Here is a 22,091-nt window from a genome sequence, read left to right on the forward strand (position 1 = left end):
AATGGTGAGAACAGGTAGCACTACCCTGCAGATGAGATTTAGGTTTGCTCACAGAGAGAAGGTCAGTAGGTAGAGCAGAATCTATGATTGCTTTAATGAAGTGATCATTTATTGATATATTTCTCAGGTTGTAACTTAAATCACACAATCCTCTAATATGTTGTCAGCTGACTCTGCATTGTTGCGTGTGAAAATGGTTGAGTCCTAACAGCAATGCATCTGTGGCACACAGGACAAGAAACACACCTAACCTCAGCATGCTATTCCTGTTGTATCATCATAGGAGAGTGATTTACACTTTTTACTGGACTGTGCAGCACTAACTTTAGGTACAGTTTCTGCACGGTCATCACAATGCAGCATAACATTCATGCCAGTGATAGTGAGTTTTACAGCTCAGCATTAAAATGTCTGACTGGTGAATCAGCACATGCACAGCAAGTATTTCAGCATTATTTCAACATCCATCCATCCATCCTCACTTAGTCCAATTCAGGGTCGCAGGGGACTGGAGACAATCCCAGTTGACATTGGGTGAGCGGTGGGGTACACCCTCGATGGATCAGCAGTTTATCACAGGACTGACACATAAAGACAGACAAACACTTACACCTACAGGCAAGTAAGAGTCACCAACTAAGCCAACCTGCATGTCTTTATGCTGTGCGAGGAAGCAGGAGTAGCTGGAGAAAACCCACACAGACCCTGGGAGAACATGTCAAGTCCACAGAGAAAGACCCAAGTTCAAATTGGATTCAAAACTGGAATTGTCTTGTCCTGAGGTGACAGAGCTAAACACTGGTCCGCTGTGCCACCCATTATTTCAATATGTGCAAATGTATCAAATATATTTGAAATATCATGAATTTTAACACTTGTTCAAACATAAACACGCTCAAACATAAACTATAGGAAAGGATGTTCTCAGGCATTTCAAATCTCTCACTGTGAAAGAGTTTTGCCAGATATCGTGAATTAGCAATGAAAAAACTACACACATTATCTTTTGGGCATAAAAACAATGATACTGAATTATTGTCCATTCTGTTTGTAGATGTTTTTTTTTTTTAGTTTTTGCAGTTATGTTATGATAATCACATAAGAGGAATGACACAGGCAATAGTTTCCTTCCCTTTGACTACTTGTATTTACCAGATCAGCAGTGTTTATTACTTAAGATAGACTTAAATTCCTTTGGACAATAATGGGCAATTTTGGACAGTTGGGAATAATTTTTAGCTCCATACACACCTACTATTGTACCCTCTCCTCTGTCCCTTCTGAGTCTCTGATCATGAACTGATCAGTACAAAACTGAAAGACTGGAGGACAGAGATTCAGTGTCTTTGTTACAAGTAAAAAGTAAAAATCCTGTTTAAATCTGTAACAAAGGGGGAATGTGCTTTTGATAACTGTCACATTCCCGTACAACAACCCCACAGACCCTCCCTGTGAGGTCATGTCCTAGTGTGCATGTGGAACTTGCGCCATCTAGTGTCATAAGACTGCACATGCATCCACTTATCAAAACTACTCCTGTATGCCATGCGTTACTGTTCCATAGTTTCTAATTGCTAAACTTCCACTTATTATAAGTTAGTGCTGCAGATATGGACGAATTTTATATCCATTGGGGAACAGTTGATTTGCATGTCAGCAGGTGCTATTTAAAATACAAATACTTTTAGTATGTAGTATATATGCATCTACATGTGTTTCAGAAAATTGTGAGGATTTTCCTGAAGCAATCACACCTTTGGTTTCATATTCGTCTATAGCTTCCTGAAAATCTATCAGGATTTGGCTTTGGTGCTGTTGAAATCTATCAGTCAGTGAAGCTCTAAAATGATCCACTTTAATGTTGTTGCTGTATGTGTCTATACACTGCTCCTCAATTTGTGTATGTGCGGATGATCTGTCTGACTGACGTGGTTTAAAAAAAAAAAACAAAAAACTATTACTACTGAGGGTACCAGACATGAATGTTTAAGAAGCACGGCTGTTCCTATGTTCTTTTGAATGACCCGCTGCCAAAGATTCACCCATCCTTTCCTCTCTGTTTCTCTGTCTTCCTCTCACACATACACACACACAGAGACACACACACACACACATGGTGGGGCATATGACTGTCAGCAATGACAGATGTCCTGACAGTCTGGAAGTCTGGAGGCATAGTTGTGGTTGTTGTCCTGCAGCGCTTTGACACACGATGTATCAGCATACATTACACACATGTCACACTAATACTCCTCTATCTGCTCCCTGTCTGTTGTTTGCAACCTTGTACAAATGAGCCACATTTGTCTTCATTTTCACTTTCACTGGGATTTCAGTCAGGAGGAGGCCAGGGGTAGTTTTGAATCCACCTGCTCTGATCATTTTGTTTCCACTGTATCACATGTCTATAAGGATCCTTCATTTTTGGTCCTTAATGTCTGCTGTGGATCAGTGATAAGACATCCTGCATCCTGCATGTGCTGTTATGCTTTAATTCACAATCATGCAGTTACATCTTTCTACACCTGGAACCTCCCTGCTGCACCACATTAAGGGTTACTATTGTTCACTCACAAACTGAATGTGATAACTGGACATAAGTTAGAAAAACAGCAGTAAAGTCCTTTAGTGTTTAAATGTAAATTGCTATCGGTGATGAAAATAATGCTAAAATGATTTCAGTCCTGTCTTAGCAAAGAAAGTCCATGAATGAAATAGTTCTAGTGAGAACCTGTGGGGAAGTATTATGTGCAGTATTATATGGTGGACAAAAATCAGTTATATTTTCTGATTTCCCCTGTATTATACATGTTTTATCAGTCAGTTCTAAATTTTATTGTAGAGATGGTCCTAAAATCGAATTTTGAAAATTAATCAGAAAAGGTTTATTTATTTTTGGATTTCTTGTCGTGGTGCTGATGAATATAAAATGCTGCATTCATTGTGGATGTGTGTGTTGTTTTTTGTTTTAAATAGCACTTCTTTACACATAATCCAGTTTTAAGTGGACATGGGCTGGAATTGTACAGTTCTGCTTTTGACCACTAGGTCGCAGCACAGCACCACAGAAAAGAGAAGAAGGCCAAACTAAGCATTAAAAACATGAAGACCTGAGTTCATCCTGGATTTGACAAATGATCAGCATGAAACTCCAAGAATGCATTAAGGAAAATTTCAGCTGCAAATAATTGTAAGACCTAGATTCTATTTTACCCATACATTAAAATGCAAAAGACCTCTGTTAGTAAACACAGACTCCCTCTAAAATACCAGAGTTAAACATTCATTTAAGAAAAGGGTAGAGTAGTTCAATCAACAAAAAAACAATTTTTCTTTTCTTCAGTGGTTCAGGTTTGTGGCCAGTGGCTGTCTGCATTTTGAGAGTTGTTTGGTACAGCATCTTCTTAATGATTGTCACTTTAGCTCTGGAGGTATTGTGGGACATTAAAGAGGGATGAATGAGAAAATAGCTGAAACCTAAGTTTGCCTTCAAAACCAAAACTGTAATGTGGCATCACTGATGCCTGTGGTTGTGGTTGCTGCAATATTAAATGACGTCATCCACACCCAACTCATCATCTGATGGTACAAATGGAAGCAGAGTAACATGATCATCTCTCAGTAGAGAACAGGGCGTTCCTGGCTTCCTGGAGTCTTGCGGTTTGAGTGAGCAGCAGCAGCTCCTGTGGTGTGCACGTGTGTGTATGTGTGTGTGTGTAATATGGACAGTAGCTACGATGGCAGCTGAGGGGTAAAGGCATTGAATGTACTAGGAGTGAATGGGATCAGGACAGAGGGGGGAAGAGATTTTAGGAAGGAGGCAGGGGAGCAGGAGGGTTATAGCTTCAGAGGAGAGCGACTGGAGAGATGGGGCTTAGAAGTTAGTGGAGTTTGGTATTCGTGACTGTGGGGCTCAGTCAGCAGGAGCTATAGTCCCATTGAGACCTCAGACTGTTTAATTCACTTCTCTATAAATGGCAGTATTCATTGGATGGATTTCTGAGTTGAAAGTGTACATATTTAGTGAGTTTTCTGCATGCTAAACCTTATTTCAGTGTGTAAATATCTGAAATAATTCATAAACAAAAATGGATGAAATAGGCAGATATATAATATTGCACACTGAAGGCTAAATAAGAAAACAGTGAAACAGAAAAATATCTTCTGGTGCTTAATCTAGAGCATTGCATTGTAATTTGATCAATAGCCTCTGTGAATAATGCATCGGGCGCTCCATCACATTATGCATTGCTGATGTCAAACTTGTGAATCATTCTTGTCCGTTTGTCAAATTACAGCAGCTCCAGCAGAGGCAATGTATTGATTTCATTTTCCAGCTCATTTTGATCAAGCTGCTTATTATTCTGATGTGGGGTCAGCTGGGAAATCTTTCTCCTGAATTATATGTTTATCACGCAAGTAATAACAAACAAAAGTGTGATTAAGTTCTGTTCTCTTGAGTGTATGTTTGGATACATGCAGCTGTCTGTGCGTACACTGCATGTGTGGGTATTTACTGTATGTGCATGTGTGTTCATTTGTTAGTGCTCATACCCTCCAGTAAGATGCAGCAACCATCAAAGAGCCAATTTAGAAAGCTGCTTCACTTCACACACGTCACTCTGTTACATCTTCACACACAGCGGTTGAAGTACATGAGTCTGATTATATTTCAGGCTGATTCTTCCATATTAGTCGCTCATATAACTGACATTCCTCTCAGCATCTGAGACTAAAGATGAGTCAAAGGTCATTTTAAAGACCAAAACCTGTGGTCTGTGTATGTCTGTATAATACTGTAGCTCAGGAAATATCAGAAAAATGTTGCAACATATAGTTTTATGTTGTATTTTTTTTACTACCACAAACTTCTTGTGTTGTTGTGTTCATGTCTTACAGTGCTTTCTGTGCCTGAGTGTAGATGTTTACATCAACCTCCAGGTGGTTATAAACATAAACAGACTACATTATCTCCATCAGCACATGCAGCAGATACATACAGGAAACCTCCACAGTCAGCAGGAGAATGTGTTTGATGGTTAATCTGTTAATTTAATTTGGACAGGATGTGTTTTAAAAACAAATATTTTTGTTTTTAGCTGCTGGCAGTTTGGTCTGGTTTAGTCATTTCTAAGTTGTATTGGATAGAACCGGTTATTCAAGTATATTTAAAGACTTAATGATATAATTTTGGAAATATCCAAAACACTGACGTCCTACAAGAAGTGATTGTAGAAGACGAGAGCATTGCTGTAGTGTAAAAATGTAAAGGCATCACTGTAAAGCCAAACAGGAAACACCATAGCAAAGTATTTGTCATGCATTTTTGGGGTGTTTAGCAATGCATTACCAATGGTTCAGCTTTGTCCCAGCATTATAAAACATTAAGTGAATATGTCTATATGGGGGTGGGAGGTGGAGGGGTGTAACACCATCTGTCAAATACCAGACCAAACAATAATAACAGTAAGACTGGGAATACACTGATATTCTGCACCCTTGTCACATCCTTCCTTTATTTCACTCTCTTTGCTGCTATTACTCTTCCACCTGAGGCTTCGCTTGCATCGATTTAGGGTGACAAACTAGCACAGGCATCACTGTAAATGCATCCTGTCTGTATTTTTTGTGTTATGCAGCAACCGTGACCTCCTTTTAAATGACTGGAATATTAAAGAGTAAACAGAACCTGCAGAGCCTGGATGGAGACGCCAGCAGGCAGCTCTTCTCTCTTTATCATTAGATTTCTTTTTTTTTTTTTTTTTTTTTGAAATATAAATAAGCAGAAAACCTGACAGAAGTCACTCAAACTGAAAGAAAATACACATGCTCATGCACACAAAGGAGGCTTTTGAACTTCTGTCTTCTCTCACAACATTAGAGAGGAACTCTGACTTTTTATAATTTTAATACTCTGAACTCATACAGAGAAGTCACTGTTGCTGGCTTTCATCTGTACTATACCTTCCTCAGTTTCAGTCTGGCTTCAACCTGCCTCCTTCTCTGTGGATGTATGTTTACATATGGTCTGTGTGTGTGTGTGTGTGTGTCTGTGTGTGTGTGTGTGTGTGTGTATGTGTGTGTGTGTGTGTCTGTGTTTGTGCATCTTAAAACCAGTGTAAATAGCAGAACACGTAGCAACTGTCTTTATTGAACACCAGCATTTTAGAAGGTAGGGATTTAACATATATATAGTTGAAAGCCTACAAGAAAAGTAATTTAAATATTTATATATATCTTTACAAATGTTCATGAGCGAGTCAGAGAGCTTGTGTCGGCTAAACTTGCGATCTGGGGAGTGTACAAAGATAGACATGCACAGGGAAGAGTAATGACGGCAACTGCAAAGTCACCTTTTACAAAATGGCTGAGTTGGACCCTTCTCTCATGCTTTCACTCTCTTTATCGCTCACACACAGAGACACACACACACACACACACACACACCCCACAGTGTGTCCTACCCCAGGCAGTAACATTACATCAGTAACACATCCAGAAAGTCTCTTTTTCCTCTGTCATCCACAAGATAAACACACTGGTTGATATGGCACTGATTGTATGGTGTAATAATAAGAAAAGAAAATAAATAAAAGAAATGGGTTTGGTTCAACTGTTCTCGCAGGTATGGGGGAGATGTGAGAGATTGTGTGTATGTACCAGGGTTTTTTTTAATCTGTAAAAAATGTTTGGGAAGTGCAGTTACTCAAATTCAATTGACTGAAAATGTAAGTAAAATCTGGAATTTGGTGCTTGATATCAGACGTGTGTGTGTTATGTTGTGTTGGTAGTTACCACCCCTGTCCTGGAAAACTGTGGTGTCAGCATATTCATGTTAAGTTCCTGTTTTCAGAATCAATAAATAAATAAATAAAAAGATTTGGATGAGTCACAGCCGTCTCCATGGCGAGGCTCCTCCTTGTCATAGCACGCAGACACACACAGGATTTGTCATTTTCACTCTCACATCAGGATGTCTTGCTTGGGACACTTCAGGTTAGTGGTGCATTTTAAGATAAATAACACTCAATATGAAATGTCCCAGAGATGACCCTGTAATGCACACACACACACACACACACACACACACACACACACACACTCACACTCACACTCACACTCACACTCACACTCACACTCACACTCACACTCACACTCACACTCACACTCCTAAATGCAGCGCTCCAAGGCACGGGGACTGTGTGGATGGGGGCTACTCAGTCTTTTCTGTTTTCCCGTCTTTGCTCTGGGGTTCGGCTGTTTTCCGGAGCTGAGTTTTTTCTGAGCTGTTGTTGATCTGTTGGTCGGTGGGTCCACTTGCTTTCCCGCTTGAGTTTTTGTCCAGGTAGTTGAGCATTTCACTTAGGACTGTCTGGAAGGTGCTGAGAGCTGCACAGACCGCTGGTGTGCCAAACCCATGAGTGATCAGACTGTTAAAATGGGAGACAAAAACAAGCATCACAACAATGACAAACTAAAAACCTTGTTTTATTTGAGTCTGAATAAGAGTCGGTACATCAGAGGTGAAGTTCTCTGCGTTTGGTTGTTCATTTTCCAATATTTTATGGGCTAAATAATTATTCCAGAAAATCATCCTCAGTGAATATCATCTTTAGTTGCAGTCCAAACGCAGATATTATCTTACAAGATGGCTTCAGAATGTACAGTAGTTGTATGGGCTTCCAAAATCCAGTGTAGGTATTTGTAGTGATACACTGTCATAATCCACCTTGTCCACTGTATAAAGTTAGCATAACCAAATCTAACAACTTCTTTCCAGTTATTTTGTTCAGTTTCTATAAGGTTGCAAAATAGAAAACAATATATTATTCTAAGAATCTATGATATTGATTTGTTAGGCCTGTTGGGTCCTCAGGCGGGTTCATACAGAGCTAAATGGCTGGTCTCCTTTCAAACCAGACCTTTAAGCTGCCATAAGGAAGCTGTTGCTCAGTCTGTTGTATTTGCTTATATGACTGAGCTCACATCATGTTTCTCTGTCCAGCACTCTACAGTACATTTCCCTCTGGAGGTTTGATAAAACTTTACATATTCTGCAAAGACTGGCACCATAGATGTGACATTTCTGCTAACAAGCCGCTGATTCCTCCTCCTCCTGTCGTTTGTGCCAAATAACAAACTGCACAGCTGCGTTTTTCGAAAATAGCAAAAAGGTCACAGCCAAAATGGAGAGCAGCATGTAGGGCTTTGCAAGAAAATCATCTCTGCTCAGGAGTTTTACATGTATAAAGTGGCTCCAGACTGGGCATTTATTTCTCGTGCATAGCATTTGTGTGTTACCTGAAGTGTGTGAGGTGTCTCTGGATGTCCAGGTCCAGTATGGGGGTCGGTCTAGAGGAGCCCAAAGGAGAGCGATCTTGGCTCAACAAGTCCTGGAACTCCTTACAGATTTGCCTGGCAGACAGAAGGAGGGAGGGACTGAGGGTTTACCATCTGTCACCAAGTTTGTTTTTTTTTCTTGTACCCATTCTCATCATTTTGGATCCACCAACATAAATTCAAGTTTATATCCTCTCAGCAAACAAGTGAAGCAATGCTACATGCAATGCCAAGACCAGCTCAATGTCAGTCCCAGAACAACGTGATGCTAAACATTTTGCAGATATATAGTTAAAGTGAGCATTCAACATTTGTCTGGGATGTGTTTTTGGATTTTAGCCAGTGTTGAAGCCATTGTTGGACTTTACTGGCAAAAATAATCATCTTAGCTGGAAAAGCGTGGGAGCTGATTCCCTGCAGCATTTTCAGTACTCAATTGGCAGTAGCTCTTGTAAGAAAAAAATGTAGCTCTATCTGTTAAACAGATACAAGCCTGCTAGCATGACATTATCTTTAAACTCAAACTTGAGTGTATACTGCATGAAAAGTGTAAAGGTGTCGCTACACACAACAAAAATAATTTTTATATAATTTCCATCTTAACCAAACCATTTCCTAAGCTTATAGTTTTTCAGTTGCTTCACTGTTACAGAAGTAAGAGGGTTCTTTATGTAAAAAAAAAATTTTTTTAATCAAAGAATTTTCTCACTTTGTAGCCAGAACCATCTTTTTGCGTGCACTTGTTTCTTTGGGCTCGCTGTGCTGCCTCGCCAAATGTTCTCCCACTGCCTTGCTGGGGAACTCTGTCTCACAGGTGTAGCCAAAGTCTCTGGCCAGGTGAAGCGCCTCACCTGAACAAGAGCACAGAAAAAAAAGATGCTAAGAGAACAAGGTATACAAACTAACTGTTAAATTAAATAAAACAATCTGAAAACAAAAAAAAAAAAATCCTGGATTATTTTGAAAGTGTTTTGAACCAAAGTCCCCTCACCTTCCACCAGGGAGGTGAGCAGTGTGACATTGGCAGCTTTTCTCCGTCCTGCCGGCAGGTTGAGCCCTAGTCGATCTAATTTCTCCCTAAGACACCGGCCTCCGTTCTTAGACTTTGCTCTGTGGAAAAGGATTATGTCCTGCATCAGCATTAAATTTTCTACATTCATCAAACAGTCACATTTTACAAGACTTTAAAAGACTGAGTATTTGGATCATGTATCATCATCATAATTGATCACCCAGTCCTTTTTCGACAAACTAAACCCAAATACAGATAAAATCATTAGGTCTTTTAATTCGGCAATGAACAGTGTGTTTAATTAAGTCAGACAAGTAAGAATTGAAGAATATAGATTTGCTTTGATTTGACAACGCCTTCAAATTAGGCATAAAATCAAAGAGTATAATATTAAAATGTGTCAACTAATTATACATTAAACATCTTTTGTTACACACAAATATGGTTTTATGTCCCCATGAGTTTCCCCTTTCATTGTTTGAGTATCTTTCCAAAGTGAGGATTCTATTTTTGAAAACAGTGGAACAGTGGTCTCTATTATTTCTTTTCTTTTTTTTAATCTGAAATATTTAAAACATATGTGCTTACTTTCCAATCAGATAACAGTGTGTGTCCAAGATGCATTTGGGTTAAATAAAAACAGTAGTTACTAGACAGAGCTGCCTGAACTACAGTTTTGCTGACGATGGCCTTTTCTACCGAAGTGATTGTCGTCCTCATACTTTGGCAAATGACACATCAACACCAACATGAAATCATGGTTCAGATCCTTTGCTGTATAGTTTCTGTGATGTTGATGTGATTTATTTTACTCCAAAAGAGGATCAGCAGCACTGTTTACACATTTTTTCATGTTGTTGATGCCTCATCTTGAAGGACCAGCAGCATTCTCTCTGCTCTTTCTCTCTCCTCTTCCCCCCTTTCGTTTTCTCTCTGCCTCATCAATAATACAGAGCTGGCAACTCTTGCTTTCCTCTGGTTCCTCTGATCCTGGCATGCCTTGGCCTAGTCTCGCCTCCCTCTGGCTCCCTGGGCATGGCGCCGCGTGCAGCCCCGGCCCCTCATTCGCCTACAATAGTCGTTGTGGGCGCTAGTGTATATCCTCTGTTTCATCTGAGGGCTACAAAGACTCAGGCTGCGCTCTCCAATTTTCCAGCCAGATTTACACTCAAAAAAAAAAAAGTGTTCACTTTAAGACTCCCCCTCCATCACACTTGCCTATTTACTTCAATATTATTTTGTTACAGGTTTATAGTTTGGGAGGTGGATAAAATATTCTGACAGACATTTTTCTCTCAAATCCTACAGTGGGATTTATGAGGTTTTTCTGGTTATTCCTAGACTCCTAATTAGAAACTTTTGTAGTTGTGGTTACTGTAAAACTGCTCTTTAAGGCTTTAAACAGTCCTACCAGAGGTTTTCTGTAACAACTAGATGGAATTATTGTATATACACATAATCATAATGTAAAATGTAAAGTTGTTCCATGTCAGGAGTATGAGAAGAACTCAGAAAACACAAAACTCTGTCTTTAAGACGATAAATCAAAATACTTGATGAAATCGGTGCAGTTGGTCTCTGATGAACCCTTATTCCTGGTGGTACTGTCCAGTTTGTGTGCTGTGTGTATTTGTACTCACCTGCGCAGTATGCCACCCAGTAGGGAAGCGTTGAGGCACTCTGGTGGGGACAGTCTTCTTTTCACCTCGGCGATGGTGACTTTGTACTTGGAAGTAGAGCTGAGCAATGACAGTCGGCCCGGTACCGAGCAGAACAGATCTGTAGGATTCACCACACATGTTCCCCCTAGACACAAACGCAACGTAACGCCTGTTACAACCAAGTTCAGCATGTAGACAGATTTTGAGGTGTTGATAAAAAGAAACTTAAATTTGAAACCGATTAAGGTTACATGTCCTCATAACATACAGCGATTTAGTTTACATGTACAATTGACAGTAGTTATAATGTGAAGATCTATATTTAAAGATGTGATTCACATTTGATTAGAGAATTGTGTCAGGTTTGTTTCTGACAACATAACAACAATAATAGATTTTCTTCCATCCAAGAACAAGAAACAAAATGCACGCTGTGTGAAAGTGTAATCCAAATATTTCCTCAAGCAAAAATACAATGCATGTATGAATTCACTGAAATGTATTATGGGGCCTTTTAGCTTGAAGGATACCTAGTTTTGCAATGAATGCCCAAAATAATGACAGACTGCTGTATTTTTTTAATAACAAGAGTTGTAAAACCCCCTTTTTTACTATTAGTTTAGATACTTGAGGGTCTCTACTGAATGCATTCAATAAAAATGTATTTAGACCTTGAAAAGCCTTAAATCATAGAAAATATTTCTTAGTTTTGAATAAAAAAAAAGAATTAATGCATGAAGTTACAGATGCATCTTCAATCCAGTATCCATCATTGGTCCAGAATAGTGGCTTAGCATTGTCCATTACTTTAGTAGATAATGCAGATATGTTTCCCTGTGGAGAAGTGTGCAGAAACTGATGCTGTTTTGTACCTTTGCTCTTAGCAGGTTGCTTTAACGGTGTGGCCTACAAATTTTGCATGAGGTCGCCCTGACTTTTACTTTGAAAATCAGGCTGTGATGCAAGGGATAAAAATCTGTGTATGAGAGCAGAAGGAAGAGAAAGTGTCTTGTCCAGTTTATTGATACATACATTACATTATTGTGTGAGTGTAACCAGTCGGCTCTATCTGACTACACAGAGTTAAACAAAACTCCAAAGTCTTTGGCTAAAGTTTTCCTGTGTTATAAGAATCATTTATCAGAATGATACTTTTTTTTATCACAGTAATCCACATTTGTTTGTGCTGCCTATAAATGCCTCCAAACCCAACACAAATAGTCCTATGATAATCATCATATCACCTTTTCATGAGAAAGTGTTATTGAGTCACAACTGCTTTTTCCCCCCATAATTGAACTATTTTTAAAGGTTTAGTCTTAACCCATCAAAGAAACAACAAAAAATGAAATACATTGTTTTTACTGGACAGTAATGTTTTGTTTAATAGCTTAATAACATGTTTTTACATTTTATTTGAATTGAATTCAGGAATGATTGTGAGAGTCGTGTACACTCGACCCATATGATCAAGTATCTTGAATCTTCTGACCTGATCAATGTTTTTTCTCTCAGCGCTTCATCAGATTCACTAGTTGAATATTACATTTACTATGTACATATATTTATATTTCTGTTTCAGCTCGATATTTGCCTGTATGTAAGAGCTGTCTGCTGCCATCCCAGGAGGGGGAAAACAAAACCTTCTTTTAATCACCTTCCACCAAACATCAAATTGATTTCATTGTGTAGCTATTGGGGCTCCTGAGTGTGTGAAGGAAGGATTGTGCTTGAGATAGACTCTTTCACATTATTAATTGCATCTGAGTCAGTGTTGCTGGATCCTCCTGGAATATCTACTGCTCTGAGTAGGCCTATATTATTAAACTTTCACTTGAACTAACGTCCCAGGCAGCTGAAACGCAAGGTTTCTGTCTGATGTACTGTAGGCTATATTCTATTATTCATCTGCCTCATTATCAACTCTAACAGCAGGGTGTGTCGCTTTGTTATTAGGCCATTCTGGATATGGTGGTATGAAGAAAAGGACGCCATTTAGGCCCAATAGAACAACGCTGCAGGCGGAGATAGTGCTGCACATTCAGTCTTTTTGGGGCATTTTGGATAATTTGGCCACCAACTAAGCCCTGGATGTGTCCAGCTATAACCTGTAACTTTTGCTCCCAGAACCTATTCATAACAATTGTCTTTTTTTTTTTCTTTTCTTTTCTGACCTGTAGCTTCAAAAACATGTCATCCAAGTTCAGCACCTGGACAGTGACTCAGGTGGAAATGATGTGGAGACAAAAGCCTGTTGTAGTCCAGCGGGCAGCACTTTGTACAAGGCAGTATGGGACTTGTATTTCGCTCAGACTGTCAAAAATGGACAAATACAGGTCGAGGGAATCGATTGGTATTGGTTAAGCTCGAGCTCCTGTGTGTGTGTGTGTATGTGTATGTGCGTGTGTGTGTGTGTGTGTGTGTGTGTGCGCGCGCGCACGTGTGTGTTGTGCACGCGTGTGAAGTCCAGCTCGTCTGTCTCTATATGTGACACATACCGGGCAGACCTGTCTGTCAGGCTCACGCGCTCTGACAGGGGCGCGCGTCACTGAAAGCCGCTGGTTCACATCATATTAATTCCCCTAAAAATGTTTTGATTCAAAGTAGTTTGTATTTTATGTTGCCAAGGGCAATCGAAAAGAGCTATTGCCGGTAGTGCAGTCAGTGGAGCGCGCGGGCCCAGAGGCGATAACGGTATTTAAGCAACGGAGAGTAGCCTCGGGCTGCGGCGCGAGCGGCGGGCGGGATCACACGCGGAATCAAGCGCCTTTTACGAGTTTGCCACGAAAATTAAAGAAAAAGAGACACGGGCCAAATGTCATTCTCCTCATATTTTAACAACAATGTTTATAGCTCTAAAAAAAAAACCCGCCAATGTCTTGACAGAAAAGAAGGAGGCACGTGCACGGGCTGTATAGGCGGGGGCGCGCGTCTGACAGATCAGCTTGATCTTGCGGGGCTGCTGTTAGAGCTGAACTGGAAGAGGGATAGCAGGGTGATTAAAAACACAGACGACTCCTCCTAAGTAGGATCCGCGTTTCTTGAGTGATTTTCTTTTGAAAAAGGTTATGTGAATATTCATGCCGCCAAAGCCGCAGTCAGAAAGAACAACATTAATATGATCTCGGCTGAATCCGGGGCCCCGCTCGGCATTAGCATATCAAAGCGTGCGCCCCAGGCGAGAGAAGCTATCGATACGGGAGCGGGAGGTAAAGCAAAGATTATTGGTTGTGATGGTTGCAGCGGCTGAGCTCAGGGCCAAATACGGCGCACCATTAACCGAAAGTGATAGCGAAGGGATCCCCGCGTCAATCCGAGAGAAAAGCCCCAACACCTAGGCAGAGCTGATGAAAAATTAAACCCGAGACACAGCCTTCCTCTCTGGGTGGAAAACTACACATAGTCCCGGTTAAAAACACAGGAGCAGGCTTTGATCGAGCAAAAGCAGATCCACAGCGTGTTAACAACCCACTCGTGAGGAAATTGGCTGGTCTGTGGGTGCAGGCCGAGTCCGGCTTCACCTGCAGAGTCAACCTGAGCCCGTTTTCCGACCTGCTCAGGAACCCTGGGAGGGAATCTACTGTCTGATTAAACATACAAGCAACAATACTTAGGCAACAACACTCAGGCCCCCTGCCCTCAGAAACACAATCATTCCTGTGATATGGGTCACATAAAGGAAAATAAAACAAAATACTCTTTGCATAGAAACGGGGGAAGTGCCTGGTTAGGGCCTACAGAGAACTGTTCAAATTATAGCCCTGATTTCTCTTTTTAGTTTTAAGCTATTTTCTACATTTTTTTCTTTTAAAGTATCATATTAATGGTAATAAATATTGACAATCTAAAACTAAAATCTAAACTAATTTGTATGAGATCAGTTGATGAAATGAAGCCTCTGCCCTTCACTTTAAACTGATGTAGTCATTTTTGTCATTATAAATTATTTTACATTGTACATTGTGTTATTTAGCATAAATCTTTGGGCTATACGGTTCAGCATAGTGCACCTTAGTTTTTCTAATCAGACATCAATATTTGAGAATCCTAATGTTTTTATAAAAATGTTAGGATCTCATTAATATCACAAACATAAACATTAAAATAGTGTTTATTCAGTGCTGTCATTCCACGTTGTCGCCTTCAGGTTTGACCTCAAAACAAAGTGTGTGTTGGTTTTGGTCTAATTTGGTGTAGTAACCTGAGTTCACTGTACTTGATTAATTTATGACATTGTCGAAAATGTTATTTTCCAACAAAACTCGCAGACACTACAGACACGCTGAGTGACAGCACATTTCACGCAGGAAACGGGGAGCCCCGTGTCTGCGCTTGTCGAACACCGTGTTAGTGCATAAACGGGGCCGCTCCTGCTGTAACGCGTTGACAGCAAGACAAGAGAGGAGTGTTCCGCCTGTTTGTCTGTCTGCTCGCTGTCTTGTCGCCAGCGCTCACGGCCTCCGGTGCAACAACAGAGAATAAACGGGGCCTTACCTCTCCGGATGACGCCCCCTTGGCCGTTCAGCACGAGCCCACACTGCGCTTCCACGGAGCCCTGCGGAGACACGCACTGATTAGGACGAGCAGGGGGGTGAAATCACTTCACCCAGAGGTTTTACACTGCTGGGGTACACTTTTCCTCATACAGCACAAACTAATAACGTTCATTTCGTTTTATGTGGCAGCGGTGAAGCTTTGTGATCCATTAATGGAAATGTTCCCTTTTTTTTTTTTTTAAACTTTTGTACAATTTTACTTCCACAAACAGACAACGCGTTATTGTGGTAGAAAGCCACGTTATTAGTTCATGAAACTAAAGACCAGAGAAAGAGCAGACCATAATAAACAGATTGTTTAATAACATTTGGTGATGCTGCTGATCTGAAACGCCCCACGAGATTATTTAAATCATTTCTCGCAAAGGCCCAGATCATAAAGACAGATCAGTGAGTCCCAACCTGAAAAAAGGAGCAGTGTGTACTTGTGAACATAATGCCATAAGGGCTGATTGAATAAGTGGTTTGTTCCTGCTGTGTTTGAGTGATTTAGAGGCCTTAATGGATAAAACTTTCTATTTAACAAGAAAATATTATTTAAAAAGTTTAAAGAAAACCGTAAATTTGTGAAGCAGAATCTTATTTTGAAGTGCTTATTTTGCGTCCCATTTGCAGGAAGCCTTTTTGTTAGAAAGTGTGCGTCACTTAACGGGCTTTGAGTAAAATTGAGGGCACAGCAGAATAAAGGATGCCGCTCACGGCTCAGCCAGAAACGAGCTTCATTTGAAAGGCTTCAGGCTAACTGAGGACAGCACATCCCATCCAGACTGAGAAACGAGCAAAAGTGTCCAGAATTTGTTGCAGCCACCAACCTGTTGTGGGGGTGGGGGGTTCCCTCTGTGGAATAATACAGCACACAACAAGCAGACCGCAATATATAGACCTGGATGTATGGAAACCTGTTCCCGTCGCCATTTTGGTCCACATCAGACTCGCGTGCTATCAACAATGTCATCACGAAAGGGGAACACGCGCTTTTTATTCAGAAAACACTTAATCCCCCGTGCGAACCTCGAGGCTTGGCCCACGCAGAAGCCCCTGATTAAAATAAACTGGCAAAAAAAGGAGCTTGTTGTAGCTCTTTTTTTTTTTTTAACCAGCTCCTGCTCTGTTTCTTTTCTTCTCTTCCGAAGCTAAAGTGATTATAAAATCAATATACAAAACGCAGAGGTCTTGCATGAATTAGCTTAGTGACGGGAGAAAGGTGTGGCAGCTGCTTTTGTTCAGCATGAAAATCTCTTTAACGCGCTCAAAGATGCGACCGGGCTGCACGAGACCATGGGCGCATCTGTTCCGTTCATACATCCGCCTCGTGCAAGCTCAGGTTCACGAGCCGTTTCTTTCTTTAACTCAATAAAAGGTCGGACCTGCGCTGTTTTTATGTCCCGACAGCTTAAACAGATCTAATATTTACTATAGCAGTGAGCAGCCATCAGCCTCTGGGTTCGAACAGTAAAATGAAAAAATACATCATAACATCTCGTGCTGTTCATTTTAGACTAATATCCAAAAAAAAAACAAAACAAAAAAAAAACTTTTTTATCACTTAATTCAGATTAGATTTCATGCTAAAAAAAATCATAATAATATTCAACAACAGAGCAATAAAAAATAGCTGCCTAGAAATAAATTGTAATTCACAAAAGTCGTTGGTATATTTAGTGACAATTCATCTATTTTCTTTTAAATTAATACAAATTATGCCACACCTTTTAAATAACTCCAATGATAAACCTAATAATAATAATAATAATGATAATATCATAATAACTAATGATACTAAAGAAAAGCTAATTATTGTTAGGCTATATATAAACAAATGAAATTGGATTATTCTTTTTGATTGTTTATCGACATAACGTTCTACCATATTTGCTGTTCAAACATAGTCAAAGCTTTAGGAGACTGATAGTGTTTGTCTTTACTCTGTACTAGTTAATAACATCTTACAAATGTCGGTCAGATCCTTCATGAAGCTGAACCTGCATCAGTTGGTAAATAGTTAACGTGGCTGAAATGATGTGTTAAATAGTGTTTAACTAGAGACGTGTTTTAACCGGCTCAGATGTTGCTGCATAAGTAACAAAGTTGATTGACGTTAAGTCGGTAATTGGATAAACTACGGTGCTTTATGGCGCTCGAGCTGGGCATTGTGCCCTGAACCCCGATCCGTTAATCCGCCCTTTACCGGCGAATAGAGCAACCAGCGGCTTTTCTTTGCCTCAACAGACAGCCGGACACACACACTCACACTGACGCGCACACTCATGCGTTTTCATCTCGGCCATTTCTTTACATCGAAAGGAATTATGTAAAATATGGGTCACGTGTGTTCATGGAAAAATAAAAGGCGGATTTGACAATAGGATTGTATAGACTGCCAGTCAATTAACCCTTAGAAACAGACCTGCCTTTCAGAGGCGCGGTGCCGTGTGGACTTGACATTTACTCAGCCTGTTGTACAGTCACGTTTGGTTTGGGAACAAAATTATCTCAACGGGATATCCAGTATTATTTAGTCCTATAGGACGGAGCCGTATTACCTACAGGCCAAATGTAACTGAGCTTGTCATGGTCACAGACTGCAGGAGGATGGAGCACAGACACAGACTGACAGACACAGACAGACACAGACAGACATCTGGCGCTGTCTTTCTGTTCAATACTTTGCTATTGCTGTGCGTCTGCTACAATAGAGGGGACGTTTGTCAATAGTAGGCCAGTGGGGCAGGGATACTGGGGCACTGGGCCTGGTGACAGCTATGAGGGTTCGTTATCCTGTGCTATCCTATCCTGCGGAGCTGTGTTAATGAACCAGAGAGGAGAAGCCGGAGGAAATGTGAAGGGGGACAATAATGTTGTAGCCTAATGGTCGCCGGTACCTGCAGGTCGTCTGCCGCTGGCGGAGGGAGGCCCAGGCCAGCGGCGGGCAGCAGCCTCTGGTCCGGGTGGTGCATACCGACGCCGTAGGCCTGGGAGCCGTGTGACGTCATCAGCGACAGGTCATGGCGGCGGTAAGCGTCGAGGCAGCCCAGCTCGCGCCGCTGCTGCTCGTCCAGGCACGAGGACTTGAGCGCCGAGCGCGCGTTGTGCAGGTTGATGAAGTCTGCGGGCTCTCCGTGGTGGATCTGTTGGTAGTACTGGCCCGAGTGCAACGAGTTCAGCCCGTAGGCCTCCGGGGCTACGGCCGGGTGTGAGTGCTGGAACTCGTAGTGGAAGGACTGGTGGTGGAGAGGCGTGTACTGGTGGTTGGCCGAGAAATAGGGCGAGGCGAACTCCGTCCCCGCCGGTGCCGGGTAGGTGAGCGGGGAGGAGGAGGAGTAGGCGACCGAGGAGTTGGCCACGGACTCCAGACAGCCGAGCTGCATGAGCCGGTAGCTGTTTGATCCGTCGTGACGTATCTACAAAATAATAAAGAGGGGGAAATATATGAGCCGTGTCATTTAGCATCAGCCGGTGTCTCCTCTCTGCGCTTCCCAAACACATTCAAAAACACAACTCACACACTCAAAGCGTTTTTTTTCCACTTTAAACCACCTGAAGGAGATGTCATTTCCACACGCCCGGGAGGGGAATGAACGCACGGCAACAGGAGCCATCGGTATTTTTCCCCCCTTCCTTTGGCATGCCTGTCACTCTCCTAGCAGCGTTTTAAAAGGCGTGCTGTTATATATTATTATTATTACCGAGCTGCTGGCAAATTTACTGTCCCAGCTCTCTCCCTCGCACTGGATGGGAGGTAAGCAGAGTGAGACACAGCGGAGACTGTTCCGCCCTGAACTGTTCTAACCACACAGTCACCGGCTCACACACGAGCCTTATTTGCTTCCACACGCTAAGAAAAAAGCCCCGTTTGACCGGCAGCTCCACGACTCATTTCTCCCTCCATGCACATTATTTTTCTTATATCCACGCAATAAAATATATTCCAGCTACGAGTCTTCCCGAGAGCAGTCCCTGCCCAGAAATACCTCTGTAACTCACTTTAAACCAAACACTATTTCTTCTGTTTCTCACCTACTGTAATTTCATAAATTAAAGGACGAGAAGTAAATAAATTCACCTACCTCTGCGTCGTGGACAAGTCCGGGGAAGGTCGCTGACATTGTGCTTTCTCCAAAGTAACCCGTGTTTTTTTTTCTCTCCTCTCAGGCCCGATTGAACAACAATATTAATAATAATAATAATGATAATAATGCGTTAAAATCCTCAAAAAGCAAGAGAAATGGAAAAGTCCCCCCTCGCGCGCTCTCGGTAACGGCAGAAAGCTGGCGGAACGCGAGCGTCTCCCCACTGCACGGACGGGGCTGGCTCACGGATTTTGTACTTGCAGGGTATTTCTCGGCTGATGTCGTAGGTCCCTTGGTAATATAGAAGTTTTGAAAATTAAGCATCAGCACTGAGGAATGGGAGGACAATAGACGGAGCTGAGCATCCCAGGAGACAAGGAATAAATATTGTATCTTCGCCTTAATAAGGAACCAAGTGCTTCTTTAAACATTTTCTACGCTTTTTGTGGACATTTGCCTTTTTGAGCCGTTTGTGTTTTCACAGGGTCTTCTGCTCGCTTTCGTCGTCGTCTTATTTTTCTTTATTCGCACCGACTAAGTCGTTTTACAAAAATATACGGATTTTCACCGGAACTGTAAGTTTGCTTTGAAATACTATCCAGCTAATTTCGATAATTAGAAACGGGATAAAAATAGATTTTCTTTTGTTTCTACAACAAGTTTGTGATCAGTTTATTTGGCTTCGATGACGAATTTCATTCAGAGACGGGAACGTTTCGATAGTTATATATTTCTGCATGAATTAGATATTTTTAGGTGAATTCCCATTATTGTTGTTTCAGGCACTTTTAATAGTAAACATTCCGATTTCACAATGAAAGAATCACGTAAGTGTTTTAATTTATCAGTACAGTCATTCGACATAGTCACAACAGAATAGATTTTAGATATTTTCTATTAGTAATAAATTTAAGTCGGTTAATCTGAAATAGTTTTCTGTAATGCTCATTATTATTTGAACTTCTTGATTTTTATGTGCAAATATGTTAAATAATTATTTTTTTCTTTTTTAGTTTTTTAATTCATGCATGGAAAACAGCTTTTCATTATTGCACGAGATTTCTCTTTTCAAATCACCACTGTATTGAATGCATACGAGAGGCGCGTGCATGGTTTGATCATGTATTGGGTGTTATTATTATTATTATCATCATTATGAATCAGGACCAGGATCCATTTTTCGGTCAGTCGGTCAGCCTCGTGACCCCTCTATCTTTCCCCCTCTCTCTCTCCCCCTCTCTCTCTCTCTTTCTGCCTTTCTCCTCGTGCTGTAACTCACCTGAGCACGCGCCCTCGGGGTGGTCCTGCCCAGCTGAACGGAGCCGTTGTGGTGTTGTGGAGGAAGATGGTACAGGAGGCTTTTTGGATGTGTTTATTATGGCTTTTATTAAATTCTGTAGTGAAAACGTAAATAAAGCAGGCGGAGTTACTTCTTTTAATTCTAACGTTTTATAAGATAATAGGCTAATAATCTCAGGCTAATAGTTACAGGTGTACACAGTCATACAGCCTATCTAGCCTATATAATCAGGATGAATGCGCAGAAACGCACGGCCTACTGCTGCCGTGCCCTTAGGCCACTGAAGCAACCGAAACACAAAACGGGTAAAAGCTGAAGCCTGAAGAATAACGAAGGGAAATAAAGGAGAGGGGAGGAGAGGAAACTGAAGGAGGAGAGGAGAGTTATTCTACTGACTGACTGTCAGATTTTCCTGCCATTCAAAGCAAGCCAGCCAACACAGAGAGAGAGAGAGAGAGAGAGAGAGAGAGAGAGAGACCAATAGCAATAACCCAGGGCAGAGATGAGACCTAATCATCTTGTTTTGAATGTTTTTTTTCCTCATGCTCAGCTGTAACTGTAACCAAAGCGACTCCATGATATTATTAAAGTGCAGACTGACCGTGCTGACGCCGGGACGCCGGGATTGACTCTGCACTTTAATTAAGTTGCTATTTCCCCTCCCATCTGTTACTGCAAGTGTCTGTCCTCTCTCTCTCTGTCCTAATAATAGGACAAATATAATAATAAATTTAATTAATAATAATAATAATAATAAACCTCCTTTACATTTGTATTTATATTAGACAAGGTAAACATGTTTCTTATTATGGTGCCTTTTCTCTACCTGGAATTACTTTTTCCACTTAGCCTAAGTGTAACATACACAGCTAAAGAAATCCCCCCACACACGCCTGAATATTCCTCAAGCTCTTCCAGTCTTCCTTCATCAGGACTATTTAGCCTATAGTCCTGCAGCCATATCTGAAAGTGTCTTCCTCATAAGAAACATAAACGACCCAGGAGGAGACACAGGCGGTGCAGGGGCCGCCTCAAATAGGTTCCTTAAAAAACTTCTCAAGGCCTTTTATGTTTTAATTAACCGATACCGATTGTTTTGCCTCCAGGCTCGACGTGAAAACCTCCGCACGACGAGACCAGTGAAGGCCGCTT

The 22,091-nt window shown here is 41.2% G+C and overlaps 1 protein-coding gene across 1 annotated transcript; it reads right to left on the bottom strand.

Moving 5' to 3' along the window:
* Window positions 1–7,213: 7,213 nt before the first annotated feature.
* Window positions 7,214–19,675, bottom strand: tfap2d (transcription factor AP-2 delta (activating enhancer binding protein 2 delta)). Its single transcript, XM_026318953.1, has 8 exons — window positions 19,637–19,675; window positions 18,452–18,970; window positions 15,508–15,568; window positions 10,993–11,158; window positions 9,332–9,450; window positions 9,050–9,191; window positions 8,302–8,415; window positions 7,214–7,430 (listed from the first exon to the last, which is right to left on the bottom strand). Exons 1-8 carry the CDS (start codon window positions 19,673–19,675, stop codon window positions 7,214–7,216), a joined length of 1,377 nt encoding a protein of 458 aa, XP_026174738.1.
* Window positions 19,676–22,091: the final 2,416 nt, after the last annotated feature.

The sequence above is a fragment of the Mastacembelus armatus genome, chromosome 24, assembly GCF_900324485.2.
Source record: "Mastacembelus armatus chromosome 24, fMasArm1.2, whole genome shotgun sequence".
NCBI lineage: Eukaryota > Metazoa > Chordata > Actinopteri > Synbranchiformes > Mastacembelidae > Mastacembelus > Mastacembelus armatus.